The 20,691-nt window shown below is 46.7% G+C and overlaps 1 protein-coding gene across 2 annotated transcripts in view; it reads right to left on the bottom strand.

Annotated features, from left to right (window-relative positions):
* The window catches only part of LOC147625787 (hyperosmolality-gated Ca2+ permeable channel 2.3-like), a 106,135-nt gene that overhangs the window by 51,323 nt on the left and 34,121 nt on the right, over positions 1–20,691 (bottom strand). For both annotated transcript variants that reach the window (XM_086817355.1, XM_086817356.1), the window contains exon 3: positions 4,139–4,202. In XM_086817355.1, the coding sequence (XP_086673481.1) occupies positions 4,139–4,202 (64 nt within the window). The remainder of the gene's footprint in view (positions 1–4,138; positions 4,203–20,691) is intronic.

The following is a 20,691-nucleotide window of genomic DNA, read 5'->3' as shown; positions in this document are numbered from 1 at the left end:
TTCTCATACTTAATAGAAGTCACTTTTTGAAAAAAAAAATGCCCGCCTTGAAATGTTCTACGTTTCACTCCATGCATGAAACGTTTCACCAATGTTTCGCGTTTTGAGTTTCAGGGGAAGTGAAACGCATTTCGCAGTGACCCTGACGCCAACTGGTCTTAGGCACTAAGTCCTAGATAGAGATTTTGCAAAAACAACTCATCTCTCTCATGTACACTTGCAGCTGCCTCTTGTATCGAAATAGATCATTTGACCATTATGAGAGAGAGTGTGATGAATCATAAAGCTGGCCACCCTTGCAGTGAATTACCATGCTCAGACAACCAAGAAGATCTTGTTGCCACACAACCAAGAAAATCCATTATCTTGTCATCCACAAACTAGCAACACTCCTCACAACTAGCGGAAATTAACTATGCCTAAGCATAGAGTGTCCCAGATGAGAAATCCAAAAACTTCAAGAGATCCTACATGGGAATACACCTTGGTGTCCCATACCACCAGGGCATGCCCCACATAAAGCATATGCTCATGGGTGGACAGCAACCTCTCTCTCTTCACACCCCCCCCCTCCTCCCCCCCAACAACTAGTCTGTGCAAAATCAAGGATGAAAAATATCATCATTCACCCAGTCCGTTAGTTCCATCTAGAACTCTAGCTTCTAGATAGTTAGCCTCAACTAGGTATCTACAAGCTGTCTGGAAACCTCGGCATCCTCGGTTATGACTATTACCACAAGATTGTCTAATGTGCGGCATCCTGGGTTATGTGAATCCCGACAAAATCACCTGCCAACCAGTGGCTATTCGGATAACACTATGGGTTCATGGTGAATCTCCAAATTCTCTTCACATCCCTTACAAAGACCCTACAATTCAGCTAGAGCTCCCCCCATCTGTGCAGCTGCCCTCCGTCCCCTTTCCCCCTTTTCTCCTTTTCCACCAGCCCCGCTTTCCGCCCGCCCCCCCCCCCCCCCCCCCCCCCCCCCCCCCCCCCCCGGGACCCCACTGCAGAAGCCTCTTTGTCACCCTACCCTCTTCAGCCTCTCCTTCGTTAGGTATTTTCAGCTTTCAGACAGTTCTCTCTTCGGCAAGCGTCGGCATCTTCTGGTCTTCACATCTCCAGGAGGACTCCATGGCAGCTACTCCGTCATACCCGAACAAGGCTCTCCGGACATTTTTGCTAACACCCTTTACTTTAGAGCAGCTTGCTCTAAAGGCACTACCTAGGGGCAGATATTCAAGAGAGGATCTCAGGGAAGGCGGCTTCAATGTTGTGCCTTCAATGAGGTTATAACCATGGAGCCCATGAGGCTGTCAAAGGGATTGATTTATTTGATTCTCAAGGAGGGTGGTGATAGATTGGACACTCGGCAATGGAGACCCATGACCCCCCCTCCTTCGCTTACACCGCACGGCAGGGCCGTGGGATTCAGATGCTTGCAATCAAGGGCACTCCAACAGTAGTAGGGCACTAGCAGTCTTAGGGCCTCCTTCCTCAGTTTCTCTCAGATTTTTGGAAGAGGGCATGGGATAGTTTTCGGCCGTGAAAGATCACTTTCTTTCTATGGCAACTGGCACATCGGAGCCTAACGGTTGGCACTTGGCTGGCCATCGGAGATAGTCCCGAGGTGTGGCCATCTTTAGGAGTCCTAGAGTCATTGCCTTCGGGATTGCCCGGAGGCTTAGTAGGTTTAGCAAAGGATTCTCTGCATTTTCACTACAGACCGGGCCGCCTCCTAAACAGTTACTTGGGACATAGTTGCTTGGGCCACTGAGGCCAAGGCCACCATGGTATATGAGGAGGATGGTGGGGGTCTTGCCTTGCACGTCTCTCATCTCTGTATTTCTGCAGTACCAGTTCCAGCCCCCTCCTCTAATCATTGGACTCCCGGTTTCAGTTAGAGATGCAAGATTTGCAGCAATATTTCTGCATGCACATTTGGAGAGCTCCTTGTAGCAAGGCCATCATGGGTACCCTCACCCCACTAGTGGAGTCCATCCGGAGCAGCTAGCTTGATATCATTCATACCCTCCATGGACAGTGGGGAAAGCTTCAAGGTGGCTCCAATCGCATGCGAAAGCGGGGGAGGCGGAACAACCACATATGTGGTCTATAGTGCCAAGTGGGCTCCCACCAAAAAAAAAAAAAAAGAGTATAAAGATAGCCTTCTCCTTCCAAAGCCGCTAGCTGGGGGAGAGAAGAGCCTCCTTCCCCTTCTCAGTTTTTCTTGATTCTTGCTCTTCTCTATGGAGCTGAGTTTGTACTTGGCCATTATGGTTGCTGTGTTTGGTAACTAACATAGAAGGAACTCTTTCTTGAAAAACAAAAAAAAAAAAAGGACTCTTCCATTCATAGATAAGGGATAAGAGCATGCAAAAAAAAAAATCAATCACTATTGGCAATCACAAAGAGGTCTTGAAAATTAAAATTCATTACCAAGGGGTTTTACAAAAAGTACTGTAAGTACTTGAATAAGTTTTTCTTGGAATAGAAATCCCACCAAAAAGGAAAATATCCACATCACGACTCAGGACTTTTGGAGTCAAGACTATTGAGTTACTCTTGCACCCACCAATATGTGTGCGGACTCTAGCTTGAATCCACGTACCATGAGCCTTTTGACACCACATGATAACCCTTTTGTCATCGGTTGTGAAGACAAAGACCAACCCTTAATCTTGGGTTCAGCACTATCCTCCCCCTTGAGATAATGAAGAGAGAGAATGGCGAGATTCACCATGAACCCATAGTGTTATCCGGGTAGCCACTAGTTGGCAAGCGATCTTGTTGAGATTAACATAACCCACGATGCCATAGGCAATCTTGTGGTAATAGTCATAAAAGAGGATGCCGAGGTTTTCAGACAGCTTGTAGATACGTAGTTAAGGCTAACTACACAGAAGCCAGGGTTCTATCCTTGCCAAATCCAGATCTGATACTGTTGTAAGGTCTCCATAGACCTAACCAAGGATTATGTGACAGAGAACCACAGAGGGCTAGGGTTAGACCCACATACCTCAGAAAACCTAATAGGGGTTTCGTAGACCCAATGTCGTATGCATCCAATGATTGTGAAGAATTGAAGCTAGCGACTCAACACTCAACTATAGCTTCAGTGCCTCTAACCACCCCCGAACCTGAGGTCTCATTGCTGATAACCTGCAAGCCCAAATGACCAGTGTCCCATACCACCAGGCCAAGCCACCCGCTTGCAACTCTATAGCCCTTGGCAACTCTCATGTCCGCCGTTTGGATACCTCTTAACAACTCATAAATGACTCCAAAGTCACTTATATAGCAATAACCTAGCTTTTACTGACCCTTGCTTTAGATATAAGCTATCCTGCTTTATTATAAGCTTTTAGATATAACTAGCCCCTTGCTATTATTTATTGACTCACAACCAATCCAAACCTCATCTTGCTAGTGCCCTTAGCCTACGTGTGAACCCTCCAGGTCCCCATGCCCTACTAAGTCTTAACTCTAATCTTGGGTTAACCCTGCATTTTATCATAATTGCAAGCCTTGTAGGACTAGTCTAGGGCTGGACTATTGATAAGGCTGTCAAGCACGTATAAAACACCTCAGGCAATTAGGTGCGGGAAGATTTAATAACCAATTATTGCTGTTGGAAAATCCGGTTTTGTTGCATTATTGAGTTTGGATTCTCTAAATATCCTTAATTCACATGATCCACAATTGTGGCATCATCTAGCAAGGAAATGGTATAAAAAAAGGTAGCAAAAAGAGGAGAAGTGCCAAGTATATATACCTAGATGAATCCATGAACATGCCCAAATTCACCTTTAGGAACGTGCATGTTTTAGAAGTTGCAAGTATCCCCACTACACAATCCAGTGACGTCCCAAAACTATAAAAAGCTATAGCTAATAACACAATCAAATGTTGCATATATCTTTAGGGCAGAAAACAAGGACCTATACCATCATTACAATGTAGGAAAACCTATAGCAGATATTTTCATTAATAGCAGATACAACTACTAACATGTAGGAAAACCTATAGCGGATATTTTCATTAATGCATAGAGAAGGAAAAGTACTAGCATGTAAGAAAAACCATAGCAGATATTTTCATCAATGCATAGAGAAGGAAAAGAAGGAAGTCCCTTACCAGGTACAAGAGAATGTAGGCAAGGAATGAAATGCAGTAAAGAATACAGAAGTGAACCCAAAGCCTGTCACAAAACAAATCGGCCCAGTAAGAAAGAGAAAGTGGCAAGGTAATTGGCACTAAGTTGCATAAATAAGCTTCAAGTAAATCCACACAAACACGTGCGTACAGATGTATGCATGTATGTATCTACGTGCATCAGTACTGACACACGTGCGTGCATATAAATGTCCTCTCTCTCAGTGTCTCTCTCTCTCTTTCCATTCCATGATGAGATATGCCATGGACATTATTGTATAACTTTGGTCTCATAGACCCATTGGGTCTTTAGTAGACGCTTAACATATATTTCTTTCTTTTCTTTCTCTCTCTCTCTCTCTCTCTCTCTCTCTCTCTCTCATTCGACTCACAGGTATAGCCGAGACACCCGACTCCACTCCTGAGAAAGATGGACAGCTTCTATGCATGAAGCTCGGCTACAAGGAAGAGCACCCTCTCCCCTTCACCAAAGCATGGAGAGCCGGGAAAGACTCAACACGCAAGCGAGCCCTCATCCTACAGTTTGCAGGAGAGACGGAGAGGGTCACCTTCACGAGGAAGAGGGTCATACTACGAGGGTTAGAGGGAGCTCCTATTTTCTTGGATGATGATCTCACGAGGATGCAGCTTGAGCATAGGAGAACTTGCATGCCACAAGTCTTACACGCGAGGAGAGAAGGCAAGAAGGCCTTCTATCGAGATGGTCGGGTCATCGTTGACGGCCGGCCCATGGATTAGCGGTTTGGGGCCTATGGGACACAGACCAGGCAACTGACAGAGATACACATGGCAGTATGGAACTAAAATGGTTCACTATGGGTGCAGCCTCGACGACTGGAGCATGTTATGGTGGGGAGAGACATCATACTTCTGACAGAGACACATCAGAGCCCAGAGAGAGGGCTACCTCGAGTAGAGGGATTCCAGTGGGAGTCAGCATACAGGAGGACCACACGCCAGGGTACCTCGAGAGGGTCGGGGGGAGTAGCAGTCCTATTCAGACGGGAGCTACAGGGGAGACTAAGAGTGGTAGCACAGGATCCAGAGGCCAGATACATGTGGATCAGCTTACAGCTCTCACAGGACAGGGTTATATACATAGCTCTATGTTACTTTTCTCCATCGAGTTCCTCCTATGTCATTACAGAGGACATGCCACAGGAGGAGGAGACAGGAGCCTCGCCATACACTTGTCTGTCAGAGGAGATCATGCATTATTCTACACTAGGGGAAGTATTTCTTACGGGCGACTTCAATGCCCACACACAGAGCAGACAGTGTGAGGTGTATGACTATGATGACATGGAGATCCTCCACCCTGTGGATCCAGAGGAGATAGGGGCTAGTCGGGCATCAGAGGACACTGGACCAGACAGAGGACATTATGGGGACCACTTACTAGAGTTGGGAGCCAGGCATTGTCTCGTTATTTATAACGGGATGTTACAGTGGCCGGGATCAGGAGGGCTGACATGCTTCCCACATGGGGGTCATACGCGGACCAGAGGCACGGTGGTAGACTACATTATGGAGTCTGTGGAGGCATCACAGCTTGTCACCTCATTCTCCATTCCACCTCGTCCTATTGGGGCAGATCATACATACTTGGCATTTTCACTAGCCGGATCACCAGTATCACCAGTCCCCCACATACCGACGCCACACACTACCATCTACTTCACACATGACATGGCAGACATATACACTGGCAGAGTAGAGGATGTACTCCTACTCATGGATCCCCTGGCACCTATGGATACCATTACAGCCCAGCTGGCATCACTCCTACACACGCCTGCATTACAGAGCTTCCCACATCGTGTACACTCAGGAGAGCCTGCGAGACTTGGGACTATGCCCCAGAACAGATGGTATGATGACGAGTGCAGAGCCCTATACTCACGGCTCCGCATACAGAGAGCCTTGGGAGCCATCACAGAGCAGGAGTCGAGGAGAGAGATGAGGAGACTTACTCGCCGCAAAAGGCGGGCCTTCGCAGAGATACAGGAGCTAGAGATCTTTCATTTCTTCATGAGTAGAGATAGCCCTGTCTCATGGCGGCACTTCAGAGAGCCCCGGACCCCGACACCTATTGCAGACCCACAGACATGGCACACATATGTTGAGGGTCTATACCATGCCCCACAGCAGCCACCTATACCTCAGCCACAGGAGCCTCGACCTACCACAGCTAGCTTCTTTACCCACTCGATGGTACAGGAAGCTATCCGCCGCCTACAGCATGGACGGGCCGCCGACCATATGGGCCTGCAGGGTGAGCATCTCATATATGCAGTAGATTCTTTAGCTCCTTTTCTTGCACACCTGTTTAACAGGGCACTAGCAGAGGGTTTGCCTGCGAAGTGGACGATGCACACCATTGTGCCGATTCACAAAACAGGGGATATGCTCGATCCGAGCAACTACAGGACGGTTATGGTTGGCCACGTGCTGGCCAAACTCTATGGTGCAGTGCTGGAGCAAGAGCTTAGCTTATATGCTGAGCGAGCAGGTTTACGCTCATCAGGGCAGGCAGGCTTCAGGAGAGCTTTCTCTACCACTGACCATGTATTCACTTTGAGATGTATGATTGATCAGGCCAGAGTGAGGAAGAGAAAGCTCCATTGCTGCTTTGTGGATTTCCGCAAGGCATTTGACACAGTACCACGAGAGAGGCTCTTTCAGCGCCTACAGTCTCTTGGCATACCAGCAGATATGACATGGGGCATCTATGCATTATATGAGCAGGTTTTTGGGCGAGTCAGATGTCCAGGAGGTATGTCCAAGACTATTGCTAGCACCATTGGTGTGAAGCAAGGATGCCCACTTTTCCCCACGCTATTTGGGTTATACATTGATGAGGTGGCTTACTTCATTACACGGGGAGGCGGAGATGGAGTTGATTTAGCAGGTACCTCAGTACATATTATGCTCTATGCTGATGATATTGTATTAGTGTCTGAGTCTCCAGGTGGTCTACAGCAGCATCTACATGCACTCGATGATTTTTGGACACAGAGGGGTCTTACTGTGAACCTTGGGAAAACCAAGGTTATGGTCTTTCATACATCGAGACAGGGCAGGAGTCAGCTGACATTCACTCTCGCAGGATGCCAGGTGGAGGTGGTGACATCATACGTGTACCTAGGGGTTACCTTCTCTGCAGCAGCCACACGCTTCACCATGGGTTCAACAGCCAGAGCTAGATTGACACAGGGATATGCAGCATTGGCTATGCTAGAAAGACAGTGCCATCAGGCGCATTTTCAGGAGCCCCGGACGAAGGGGTGGCTATTTGACACATTAGTCACACCGGCATTGATGTATGGAGCAGCGGTATGGGCGCCAGGCCTTGCTACCCATTGGTGGACACAGATAGAGAGACCACAGGCCCTCATGATGGCACGCATGATACGCAGCAAACCGTCAGTACCTCATGACATTATCCGAGCAGAGTTTGCTGCGCCTCCTATGATGGTAGAGGCCATATTTCAGACTATATGCCTGCTAGACAGATTCAGAGAGATGCCACAGGACAGATTGTCATACAGAGCTTTTGAGGCATCTAGACAGCTGGCTGAGGCAGGAGACAGAGGATCATGGTATGCACAGGTCACACATTGGTTCTCACAGCATGGCCTAGACATGGATCATCTACCACCATTCCAGTATGACAGGAATGCACCACATATCCGTCTCTCATAGTGAGAGGAACAGAGTATTGAGACAGGATCTATGGCAGCTCTATACACGAGAGACATGGATATCGCCTACACAGCCTCTTCCACCGAAGATGCTATACTACAGAGATCACTTCATGAGTATCACTGATGATGGATTTATAGAGAGGCCTAGATACATGGAGGGCTTTTTACCACACGGCTCCCGAGTGGCTATTGGTCAGCTCAGAGTTTCATCACACCGATTGGAGATTGAGACTGGCAGAGCAGCACGGATCCCCCGAGAGGAGAGGGTATGCAGATTGTGCAGAGAGGAGGTGGAGAGTGAGGAGCATTATGTATGCAGATGCAAAGCATATACAGCCATCAGAGAGAGATATCCCATTTTATTCAGAGAGCCACATTCCCTACGCCAGATCTTTGAGGCAGCAGACCAACGCATACTGGGGAGATACATTCTAGACATACAGCGCCACAGAGAGACATTATTACAGGCTCAGACAGCTCCAGAGGGGGGGGGGCGACAGACACAGATTACCACATTTTTTCAGAGATCCATCCCCCTCCCAACCCCTACACGGCAGGGAATTACTCTCCAGAGAGCAGAGACACTTAGAGCCCGCAGGAGACAGAGGACACCTGGCTTTCGGACACCACGCCTATACCAGAGAGAGATGACAGAGATCAGAGCTCAGTTTCACAGAGAGGGTGCGGAGCGACTGGCTCGCTTCAGAGCACACCCAGGCATGTTCTTCAGGGAGCTGTGGACACCCCCTTCACTGATGTATACCATTTTATACCCCCAGTATGGTACAGGATGGAGCTAGCTAGGTTGCATATCATGATTGTATACTCCATGCATATAGCTTTGCATTCTCCTAGTAGTAGAGCTCCATCCCTTGCACACCCAGATTCAGCTTTTTTTTGTTCAGTACTTTTTCATTTTGTTGGGATGACAGAGGATACCCCATACAGGTACTCCAATTTGTCTCATAGGCCGAGTTCGGTCTTTTGGAAGACGTTAATAAAATCTTTCTTTCTTTCTTTCTTTCTCTCTCATAACCCCATCTCTCTCTACCATGTGAGAAGTGGAAAAACTGAGCAAACAGGTAGCCCTGATGGAGGACACCGACAAGAAACTCCTGGGTGATTCTTTTTTTTTTAATAAATTGACCATGTTCTTAACCAACAAATAAAAGAGACAGAGGCCCTCCTAAAGGAGGTACAAGACAAGGATGCACGCATTCAGGTACTGGAACAGCAAGTGGCCGCAATCAAGAGAGACCCCCTCGCCACACAAAACCCAATTTTGGGGGAACTTCAGGCCCGAATGGCGGCACTTGAGGCCAACAAACAAGATGTGGAGGATGGGGAAATCAGCAAACACCAGGTACTTGCAGCCGATGTGAAGCAGCTAAAGGCTGCAAATGACAAGCAGTGGCGGGAAAAGCTACAGACCACAAAATCTGACTGGATAGGAGTGCTCAAAAAACAGTGGCCACCACAAGCTATCATAAATGAAACCCTGGAAGCGAGACATAGGAAGGTGAGGGCCCTACATGTGTGCATCCGCCGAGGGTTACCAACAGGGCATCTCCAAGGCCGATGCACTTACCCTATGCCAGAAACTCAGGATAGATGGGACCCCCTTTGCAGATGCGTTGAGAACCGGGAAAGACACGACGAGTGAGAGGCCTCTTCCTATCCCTTCCCTGAAACCACCAGTCAACAGGCCTTCCCAATCGACGGGCTGCCCTCAAGGGGGATGATTTGACTCCAAGCACACTGTCGAGAGGCCATGGTGACTACAGGAAGCTTGCAAGGCAGGCAAGTGGGCTGTCTACAGAAATGGCCACATCATCATCACCGAGTGTCACCCCAAATAGGGGCACGGGGTCTATGAGACCACACAATTGAGGCTAGCCATATTTGCAACGGCACTATGTGGTCTAACCCAAGGGGGATGAGCGAGAGGCTGATTCTTAGCATCGTCCAGAAGGACGAAGATGCTCGGTACCTATGGGTGCGGCTACAGCTGACTGGAGAGAGAGCTATCTATATTGCAGTATGCTATTTCCCACCGAGCCACTCTCCTTATGCTGAACAGCATGGCCAGTCACCTTTCCTACCACTCTACAATGATATCATGGAGTTCTCTTGCCTGGGTGAAGTCCTCTTATTGGGCACCTTCAACGCAGCCACCACGTTCCCCTACTTGATCTGGATGACCCCATCAGACTGCAGGAGCTGGACATAGTGACACGGGCCTCATGAGATCATCACATAACAGGGAGGTGACAGCACCTGATAGATACCTCCTAGAGCTCGGAGCTACACATGGCCTCATTATCTATACCGGATGCCCCGCTGGCCCTCCTCAGGGGGTGCCTTCACTTGCTTTCCATACCGAGGCGGCTCTAGCACTGTGGATTACCTACTGGGATCTCTGGCTTTGGCACACCTCATCCCTGACTTCTCCACCCCACCACCCCTAGTCAATGCCGACCACACCTATTTCCCCTTCACCCTCATGTGCACACTACCCACACATATCTCCCCTTCACCCTCATGTGCACACCCCCCACACCCCACTACAACCAGGTCAATTTTTATCATGAGCTTGATGGTGTTTACTCAAACCACATTTATCGCCACCTCCAGGATGTAGACCCTCTCGCCCCCTAGCATCAGAGCCATTCAGGACTCCGTAATAGGCGAGCATCAGCCCATGAGGGACTCACTGCCGAATACATCTCCCATGCCGATGACACACTTGCACCCTTAGAAGCCTACATGTTCAATAGAGCCATGTGTGAGGGATTCCCACCTTCTTGGTCCACTAACACCATCACACCCATCCTCAAAGCCAAAGATCCACTTGACCCCAATAACTACAGGACCATCATGATTGGCCAAAGATTGACCATCATGTTGGCCAAAGATTGGCCAACGAGCTCTATGGATCAGTGCTAGAGACAGAACTCAGTTGCTTTGCAAAGAGACAGGGATGTAGGGCCCAAGGATAGACATGCGTCCGGAGGAGCTACTCTACCCTCAACCACATCTTCACCCTTCAAGCCATCATCAACGAGGGCAGAGCATGCCATCAGAGGATCTATTGTTGCTTTGTGGACTTCCGCAAAGCTTTTGATATTGTTCCCTGAGACCGACTACTCCAGTGCCTACAGAACAACGGGGCTCCTTCCCACATGATTTGGAGCATCATCACTCTTTATGACTCAATCACAAGACGGGTGAGACCCCAGGAGGGTGTCACAAGAGATTACTAGTACGTTTGGGATGAAACAAGGCTGCCCTTTATCACCCACTCTCTTCGGCCTCTACATTGATGAGATCTCGAGCTTGATTAACAGATTTGGCGGGTCAGGTGCTCCACTTGCAGCATATCGATTCGGGTGGAGGCGGGGCCGGTAGAGGCATATTCAGAGCTAGAGAGCTCATACGAGACATTTCATCTACATGCACCTTGCGCTTCCATGCCCTCAGAACTGTTGGTATGATGACGAATGCCGAGCCACACGCTCCCGTCTTAACCATCAAGTACGGATTGAACAAATCACGAAGCGCCAAGTGCAACAGATTTCTCGACGCCTCACCCAACGCAAGAAACGGGAGATCTACACTTGGAAAGAGGATGAGACCCTTCTTAGGACTGAATTGCAAAGAGGCTTGGAGGAAACTCCGAGAACATCCACAACACCCCCCCCCCCACACACCAACACACCTATCACCTACCATCAGCCACCTCTTCCTTCTTCACCAAGGGCATGGTCCTCAAGTGCAGGCTCCGTATATCATATCCCCCGTCAGCCACCTCTATCCCCACCACCTCTTCCTTCTTCACCAAGGGCATGGTCCTCAAGGCCATCCGTAGAATATGCAATGGGCCCAAGATCACGAGGGACTCACTCTCGAGTACATCTCACATGCGGATGATACCCTGGTGCCCCTACTAGCCTACATGTTCAATACAACCCTTTGGGAAGGATTTCCACCTCTTAGGTTGCTAACACCATCACCCCCATCTTCAACCGTAGATTCACTTGACCCTAATACTTATAGGACAAACATGATTGGCCACACATTGGCCAAACTCTTTGGATCGGTGCTAGAGGGGGAGTTCAGTTCATTCGCATATAGACTCGCATACAGACAGGGATTCACAGCCTCAAGACATGCAAGCTTTCAGAGGCGCTACTCTACCCTTTGTTCCATCATCGAGGAGGGTAGAGCACGACACCAAGGATTTATTGCTACTTTGTGGATTTATGCAAAGCTTTTAATATTGTAGACCAAGCCCACCTCCTACAGTGTCTACAGGAGATAGGCATCATCGCCCTCTATGAGTCCGCCGTCATCGGATGAGTGTGACCCCCAAGAGGTACATTGCAGGAGATTTCTACCACTATTGGGGTGAAACAAGGTTGCCCTCTATCGCCCACTCTTTTTGGCCTCTACATTGATGAGATCTTGAGCTTCATTAACAGATTAGGCAGAGCTACTCCCACACTCGTAGGCATATTGATCCCCCTATTAATTTGTTCAGATGACATTGTCCTCCTTTCATATTCAGCTGCGGGACTTCAGAGACATTTGGATGCCTTTGTTGGGTTTTGACAAACCCTATAGTTCAGTAGAAATATGCTTAAAAAACAGCAAGAACGCAAAGTAGGGAGCAATACAGAGCTAGGAACTGTGGATAAACTAGCATGAAGTGATAAGATGTGTACAACCACAAGTACCCTAAATACAAACCCAAATGTGGAAGTGTACGTGTCCGAACACGAAAAATGTCCAGGGAAAAAAACCTCTCTAACGCGTAGAGAGAAAAAGTGCCCCTTGTAAGCCCCCATTCACATGGCCACTACCACATATGTATAATCCTACAAATACCCCCTCTAGTGATAGTGTGAACGTGTACAAGGTAGGATATCACTCTCCAAATGAAAGTAAGCCTAAAGCGTTGCAGAAAGATTCAAACTTTTCTTCAATCAACACCTTCGTAAACAGATCTCCAATGTTGTCATGTATATGACAATAGATGAAGCTGATCTCCCTTGTTCCACCAACACATGGTAGCAACAATCTGCAAGAGAGCACGTAGGACAAGAGAATACTACAGAGGGTATGTGAACATGGAGTCCTGCTCCTCCCTCCTGCTACTCGCTTCCATATTTAAGCATCAAAGCTTACCAATTGCAAGTAGAGTCGACGATAGCGGAAGCCTTCGCGATAGAAGCATTAGGAGTGCTGAAATCTTCAATCTCTCGCGATCCTTCGCAAGACAAAAGTGTTCAAGAGGATAAAGGGAACCCTGGGAAAGCTTCCCCTATGGTTCAACTTGAGAAAGGAAGGCTGAAATTAGGATTCAAGAAAAAGACAAGAAATTACAGCAAAAATAAGAGCTATTTTGCTGAATTTCAGTCATTGGGAGTGTGTGGGAGAGTGAACACCACCTAGAAACACTATTGAAAGCTTGGAAAACACACTAGCAAGCTTTAGATATGGAGTTGGGAAGGAGAAAAGTGCAGAAAATACAGCCAAAAAGGCCTCATGAAGGGGACGCCTACTTCTAAAGAGAGGGAAGAGAGAGATAGTGAGATGTCCACTCTAGGTGTCAGGTAGAGAGGACAAGTGACTTCTGGTGCAAGCTGGGATGGACACATGGCTGGTTGCTCTCTTTGTAGAAAGGGGATATGGTCTAGGCAATGGGCATTGGGTCGGCCAGATCTGAAATCAGCCAGCCGACACACTACAGCCCCACATCCACAAAAAACTGGGGAAAAAACACGGAAAGTGGGGAAAAATGGAGGAACATTGAGCAAAGCTCCTAGGCGGGCACACCCACAACAAAGGTCCTCTGTGAGATAATGTACAGACAGGAGATGACTGCTAACAAACAAATAGAAAGAATTATTACAACAAAAAGATGGAATGGGAGTATAAGAAGTAAATTTGAATGAGACGGCTGAAAAATTATTAAGGTAAGTTGCCACATTCTCACCGACCTTTTGCTTTACCTCATCCCATTCTTTTTGCACATCTACTTCAAATTTGTCCACCTCGGGACATCAATGTGTGCGAACACAGGACTGGTCATAATTTATAAGTGAGTTTTGGTTGCCCAAAACTTAATGAAGTGTGTAAATAATCACTTATAAATTAATACTAATTCCTAAGGCTAGGTTTATGATCAAATACTTACCACCTGTCACATGCCACATAGCCATGTCAATAGACAGTTTCACACGCACGGTTCACGAGCAGGTGTCTCCTTACCCGGAAATACACATTGGTCAGGCAAGCATGAAAACAGCATGCAAATTCAATTGCAAGCAAGCATATAAAGAACCTATGCAATGTAGCATTGGTATATGGACAATCCCCGTTCATGAAACTATACCAAAATAGACGTGCTCCAGACAAGTACATGAGGTACCAGACCCAATGGAACACCACTCCTCTAAGTGTATACACAGGCACAAGTCCCAGCAGAAAGCCAAGTTTACAGAATCACATGAGTGGCATTAATCCTCGGCATATGCAACTGCCATGGACACCAATCCAATGTACATACATAATGAGAAAGCACGGGTGGACCAATTGGGTGGCCAAATGGTGACATCTCCCCGACTTCTAAACAGTTGTCCGCAGCTGAAAAGCATCCAAATATGTCTGAAGCAAATGCGGACAATCTCTAAAGAACTCTTCATCTACCCATTTGGCATCAATGGGAAGATAGTTCTTGAACTTAACAAGGTATAGCCTGACAACTTTGCCTACAGCAAGCTTGTGTTTCTTGTGACACACAATCTGCTCTCGCTGAAAAATCTCCTCAAGCTCACCCACTTCTGGTGGATCCTCAATAACCGGTTCGATGGGCTCCGGCCCTAATACTTACAAAGGAGACTCACATGAAAAACATTGTTGATACTTGTGAAGGAGACTCACATGAAAAACATTGTGTATGTGCCAATGACTAGGCAATGCCAACCTGAAAGCCACTTCATTGATCTTCTCGATCACTCGAAAAGGCCCATACTAACTGGTTGCAAGCTTAGGGTATGCACCCTCTTTGCCAAGCCTCTTTGCAAGTCTTGCTTTCTCAAATTTCAGTAATACCCTATCATTCTCTTTAGCATCAAATTGCCTTCTGTACTTGTCCGCAACCTTTTTATACTTGTCTTGTGACCTTGCAATGGTTGTCTGCACCTGAGCAAAAGCAATATCCAAGTCTCTTGCATACTCATCAGCAAATATCTCATCCTTTGTGCGAAGGATTGGTGGAAAAACCACTTTATCATAAACAATCTCAAACAGGGCCATTCCTGTAGATGCATGCACCGTGTTGTTGTATGCAAATTCCACAAGCGATAAGTACTGCTCCCAAGAAGACTTCTGATCCACCAAATAACATTTCAAGAGATCCAACACGGCTGAATTTGCAGTCTCACTTTGCCCATCCGTTGACAGTGATAAGCTGATGAGAAGTCCAATTTGGTACCCATGTTATCGAATAATGCTCGCCAAAAGAGACTTGTAGTCATGAGATCTCTATCTCCCACAGTGGACTTCGGCATTCCATGATGCTTGAACGCTTGTGCAAGATAGATTTTAACCATATGCTCAGCTTTGATGGTCTTCTTGACCGGCAAGAAGTGAGCTTACTTGCTAAACCTATCCACAATTGTCCAAATAGCATCATTACCCTGTTGGGTCCGTGGCAAGTCCATAATGAAATCCATTGTAATACTTTCCCATGGCTGTGTGGGAATAGGCAATGGCTGAAGCAAACCTGGTGCCTTTTGCCTAATAAATTTCACCTTTTGACAGGTGATACATGCACGTACATGTGCCTCTCTTTCCTTCCACATATTTAGCCAAAAGAAATACCGCTCAATCATGTACGTAGTAGGCATTACGCCTCTATGACTAGCATATGGAGGAGCATGGCACTCATCCAAAACCTTTTGCCTCATTATCATTCCTGAGATAAGCCTCTTTGATCACATATGAGACATGTGCATGACCAAAATCAAATCAATCCAAATAGTGGCAACATAAGCATCCCTATGATACAAATCACGCATGGCAGATAAATCTCCATGAGAGACAATAGAGATAGCTGCTACATACGGCTTTCATGACAATGCATCTGCCACTACATTCTTGTTTCTTGGGGTGTGCAAGATTTCAAAATGAAACATAGAGAGGAAATTGGCCATCCTCATATGCTTCTCCGACAATTTAGTTTGGGTAAGAAAATACCTCAAGCTCTGGTGATCTGTCTTCACAGTGAAATCAGCCCCAAGAAGGTAATGGTACGTGCATGAATTATAGCCAGGACCTCTTTCTCATAAATGCCAAGAGAGAGCTCTGCATCATGCAATCTACGGCTCTCATAAGCCACGGCATGCCTCTCTTGATTTAGGACAGCTCCTATGCAATTTCAAGATACATCACATTCCACACTAAATGGCTTTTGCAAATCCAAAAGTATCAACATTGGACCATGTGTAGTTGCATCTTTCAATTTGAGGAATGCATCCCCCTCTACTTCATTCCATTGGAATATTGCCTTCTTCTTTGTCAAATCATGCAAAGGAGAAGCAATCCATGCAAAGTGCCAAATGAACCTGCGGCGGTAGTAAGAGCATAATCCAAGAAAAGTACGGATCTCAAGCATCGAGATCTCAATTCGGGCCAATTCTGAATTACATCAATCTTTGCAAGATCCATCCGCACTCCATCTTTGGACACAATATGCCCAAGATAATGTATCTCTAACAAGAAGAACTCACTCTTCTTTGCATTTATGAAGAGTTTATGCTTATGGAGTTCTTCTTTCAATTTGAGGAATGCATCCCCCTCTACTTCATTCCATTGGAATATTGCCTTCTTCTTTGTCAAATCATGCAAAGGAGAAGCAATCCATGCAAAGTGCCAAATGAACTTGCGGCGGTAGTAAGAGCATAATCCAAGAAAAGTACGGATCTCAAGCATCGAGATCTCAACTCGGGCCAATTCTGAATTACATCAATCTTTGCAAGATCCATCCGCACTCCATCTTTGGACACAATATGCCCAAGATAATGTATCTCTAACAAGAAGAACTCATTCTTCTTTGCATTTATGAAGAGTTTATGCTTATGGAGTTCTTCTTTCAATTTGAGGAATGCATCCCCCTCTACTTCATTCCATTGGAATATTGCCTTCTTCTTTGTCAAATCATGCAAAGGAGAAGCAATCCATGCAAAGTGCCAAATGAACCTGCAACGGTAGTAAGAGCATAATCCAAGAAAAGTACGGATCTTAATCATCGAGATCTCAATTCGGGCCAATTCCGAATTACATCAATCTTTGCAAGATCCATCCGCACTCCATCTTTGGACACAATATGCCCAAGATAATGAATCTCTAACAAGAAGAACTCACTCTTCTTTGCATTTATGAAAAGTTTATGCTTACGGAGTTCTTCAAAAACAATAGCCAAATGAGCTCTATGCTCGTCTTCGGTCTTCGAAAAGACTAGGATGATGTACATGAGATACAAGGGGAATGGTATCACCCTCTTCACCAGCATCAATCACATGCTCTCGGCCTTTATGCATGAAAGTGATCCTGTAGGTCTTGTAAGCCTTGCACGGATCAATGTGTGTGTGCTATGGCTTTCCAAGCAATGCATCGCAGCCATTCAAAGGTGCTACAAGAAAGTCCTCATGATCCACATAGCCTTGAATGTGAATGCCCAACTTGCAAATAATAGGCATAACCTACACTTCTCTACCAACAAAGGCAGCCCCTACTTCAATTTGAGGATCCATGTCTTTAAGTACGTCAGATGGGTCAGTGGACAAACACAAAGCCAGACTTGTGGCTAAGGGTTATGCGCAGTGGCCAGGCATCGACTATGAGGATACCTTTGCACCGACAGCGAGGATGACCACGATTTGGACCGTTCTTGCCCTTGCTTCTTCTCAGCGGTGGCCCGTATTTCAAATGGATGTGAAATCTACGTTTCTTAATGGTGACCTGCAGGAGGAGGTGTGTGTTGAGTAGCCTCCAGGCTTTGAGGCTCCAGGATCAAAGGGGATGGTATACAGGTTGCGGAAGGCCTTGTATGGTCTTAAGCAGGCTCCTAGGGCTTGGAATCAGAAGATTGATTCCTTCTTTCTTCAGAATGGATTTCAAAGATCAGTTACAGATCCTAACTTATATCTCTTTCGACAACGCGGCATGGCCATGTTGATCATCCTTTATGTGGATGACCTCATTCTCACTAGCGGTCATATGGAGCACATTGCAGTGACGAAGGCTGCCTTGTCAAATGAGTTTGAGATGACCGTTTAGGCTTACTCCACTTCTTCTTGGGATTGGAGATCTGGCAGACCCAGAGGGGGTTCTTTGTCTCTCAACAGCGGTATGTCCATGAGTTGCTTAAGGCCTTTGGGATGGAGAACTACAAGCCTATCACGTCACCGATGCACCCGAACACAAAACTTACAGTTAATGATCCTTGTGAGCCAGTTGATGCCTCTCTGTACCGGAAGCTGGTTGGTTCATTGATCTGGTTGGTGAACACCGATTGGACTTGAGCTTTCTTGTGGGGTTGTTGAGCTCGTTTATGCAGACGCTGTTTAAGTCTCATTGGGACGCAAGATTGCGGATCTTGTGGTATCTACAGGGTACGAAGGATCTTGGACTCTTCTACGCCACTGGAGGTGAAACGAAGGACCGAGTTTGACTCCAAAGTTGGAGTGACTCAAATTGGGAGGAGATCCAGACACGAGGATATCAACATAAAGCTACAGTTTTGCCCTCGGCTCAGGAGCTGTTTCATGGAGCAGCAAGAGGCAACCAACTATTGCTTTGTCGTCTACAGAGAGGCAGAGTACCAGGCTGCTTGTGGTGCTGCTTGCGAGGTTGTGTGGCTGCCGAGGTTGCTTGGTGAGATTGGGTTTCCACATACCGAGCCCATGGTCATTCGATGCAATAACTAGAGCTGTATCGCTATTGCTCGGAACCCGGTCTTCCATGCCCGGACCAAGCACATAGAGATACAATATCATTTTGTTCGTGAGAAGAACTTGGCTAGTGACATCTTACTTCTTTATTCTTCGACGGAGGACAATGCGGCGGACCTCTTCACGAAGTCTCTACCTCAGGCTATGCTCCGGCGGCACTCCAGCTCACTAGGGCTGGGTCCATATCCAGGAGCTGGGAGGGGGTGTTAGCAATCATCTCCTGTCTAAACTTTATTGGAGGGAGCGGCCAGCCGTTCCGGCTCACTGCGCGTCTCTTGTCAATTTAGCAAATTACACCTTGTATTTGTTAGATGTCATCTCTTGTTTGTACACTATGTCAGGGCCTCTGTTGTGGGTGTGCCCGCCCGTTTTAGTGTCTTTCCATTTTTCCTCGCTCTGTGTATTTTTCTCTATTTTCTGTAGGTGTGTGTGAATTGTCAGCTGCATTCAGGTGTTGCCCGACTGCTCTGTTGCTACCCGACTACTCCCTCAGTGCTGGCCGACTGGATTTATCCTGACCGACTGACATTTTTGCTGGTCGTGAGCAGTCAAGCTGCTGTCGGCTGTTGGCTGGTCGACTAGCAGCCTGGGGCCATGTAAAATGGCCCCTTGCCCCCACACTCCACTTTGTACATTTCCGGGATTTTATTTGGTGTATATAGCAGAGTTACACAGCTTCTCTCTCTCTTTCATCTGTGTCTTACTCTCTACAGCAGTTGTCTTCATTTCCACTGTGCATTCTGACATGGTATCAGGCATGTTGTCCACTAAATCTTGGTGTATTTAAGTGTATTGTTCAGCATTGTGTTCAACCAAGTTACATTGGTATCAGTGCATATGGTTCTCTTTCATTTCTATCATGAAAGACGATCACTGCGAACACTAGCTATCTCTACACTTAGAACACTATGGACAATCATACATTGAATGTTGGAGATGCTAACAGAAGAGGCGGGGACAATGAAATGTATGCTTCCAATGCTTTACAGGATGAGAAAACTCATGTAGGAAACAGGAATAATAATTCAAAGTGTTCTTGAAACAAAAATACTATACATTGAAAATGAAGGAGCATCATTCACTTCAATAACACTTTAGCACTATTGGTTCTTTACTGCAACAACTTGCTACCCTCACTGCCAACATTGAAGAAGACAACAAGAAGGTTGTCCTCTTCTCTTGTCTCGAGGACATAGATAGGTTCAAGGAAGTCCTCTCTACACTTAGAGTGTCTAGAGAGATGACTTATGACACCGAGATAGCAGTCCTTGACAAGGACACAAGGTTACAAGACCAAAACACAGTGGTCCTCGACATGGAGAAAGGCTGCTTCTCAGCAAATTCAAAGGCAAGGCAATGAAGTGCACCTACTGCAGAAAATTGGGCCATACTGAAGACAAGCACTTCAAGAAAATGGCCAAGGAACAAGAAAAGAACCATGCAAACTTGGTGGCAAAAAAAAGTGCAGATTCAGAGAGGGAAGAACCAAAGAAGCCGGAGACTTCTACGACAGCACCTAATAAAGCCTTTTCTATTGAATTGGGCTTTTTAGCAGAGACAAACTGGGCTTTTTAGCCCACTTCAATTTTTTATTAGAGTCAGGGTTCTTTGCCCAGGAGGTCCCCCGAAATTTGAAAAATAATCTTGTGTGTGTGTTTTTCCCGCCTAATGTTTGTACCGCCTTGTGTTATAAAAGGTTCTGTAATTTTCTCGTTAACCCTGTTTTGAGTCACGGGGGTGGGGGGGGGGGCCGGGGGGCCGGGGGGCAGGGGTACTTCTGGAGACTAAA

Source organism: Cibotium barometz, chromosome 23, assembly GCF_041138505.1.
Source record: "Cibotium barometz isolate CiBa-2024 chromosome 23, ASM4113850v1, whole genome shotgun sequence".
Lineage (NCBI taxonomy): Eukaryota > Viridiplantae > Streptophyta > Polypodiopsida > Cyatheales > Cibotiaceae > Cibotium > Cibotium barometz.
Note: the sequence above shows the minus strand (reverse complement) of the source record. Positions and strands in the feature narration are given on the sequence as shown.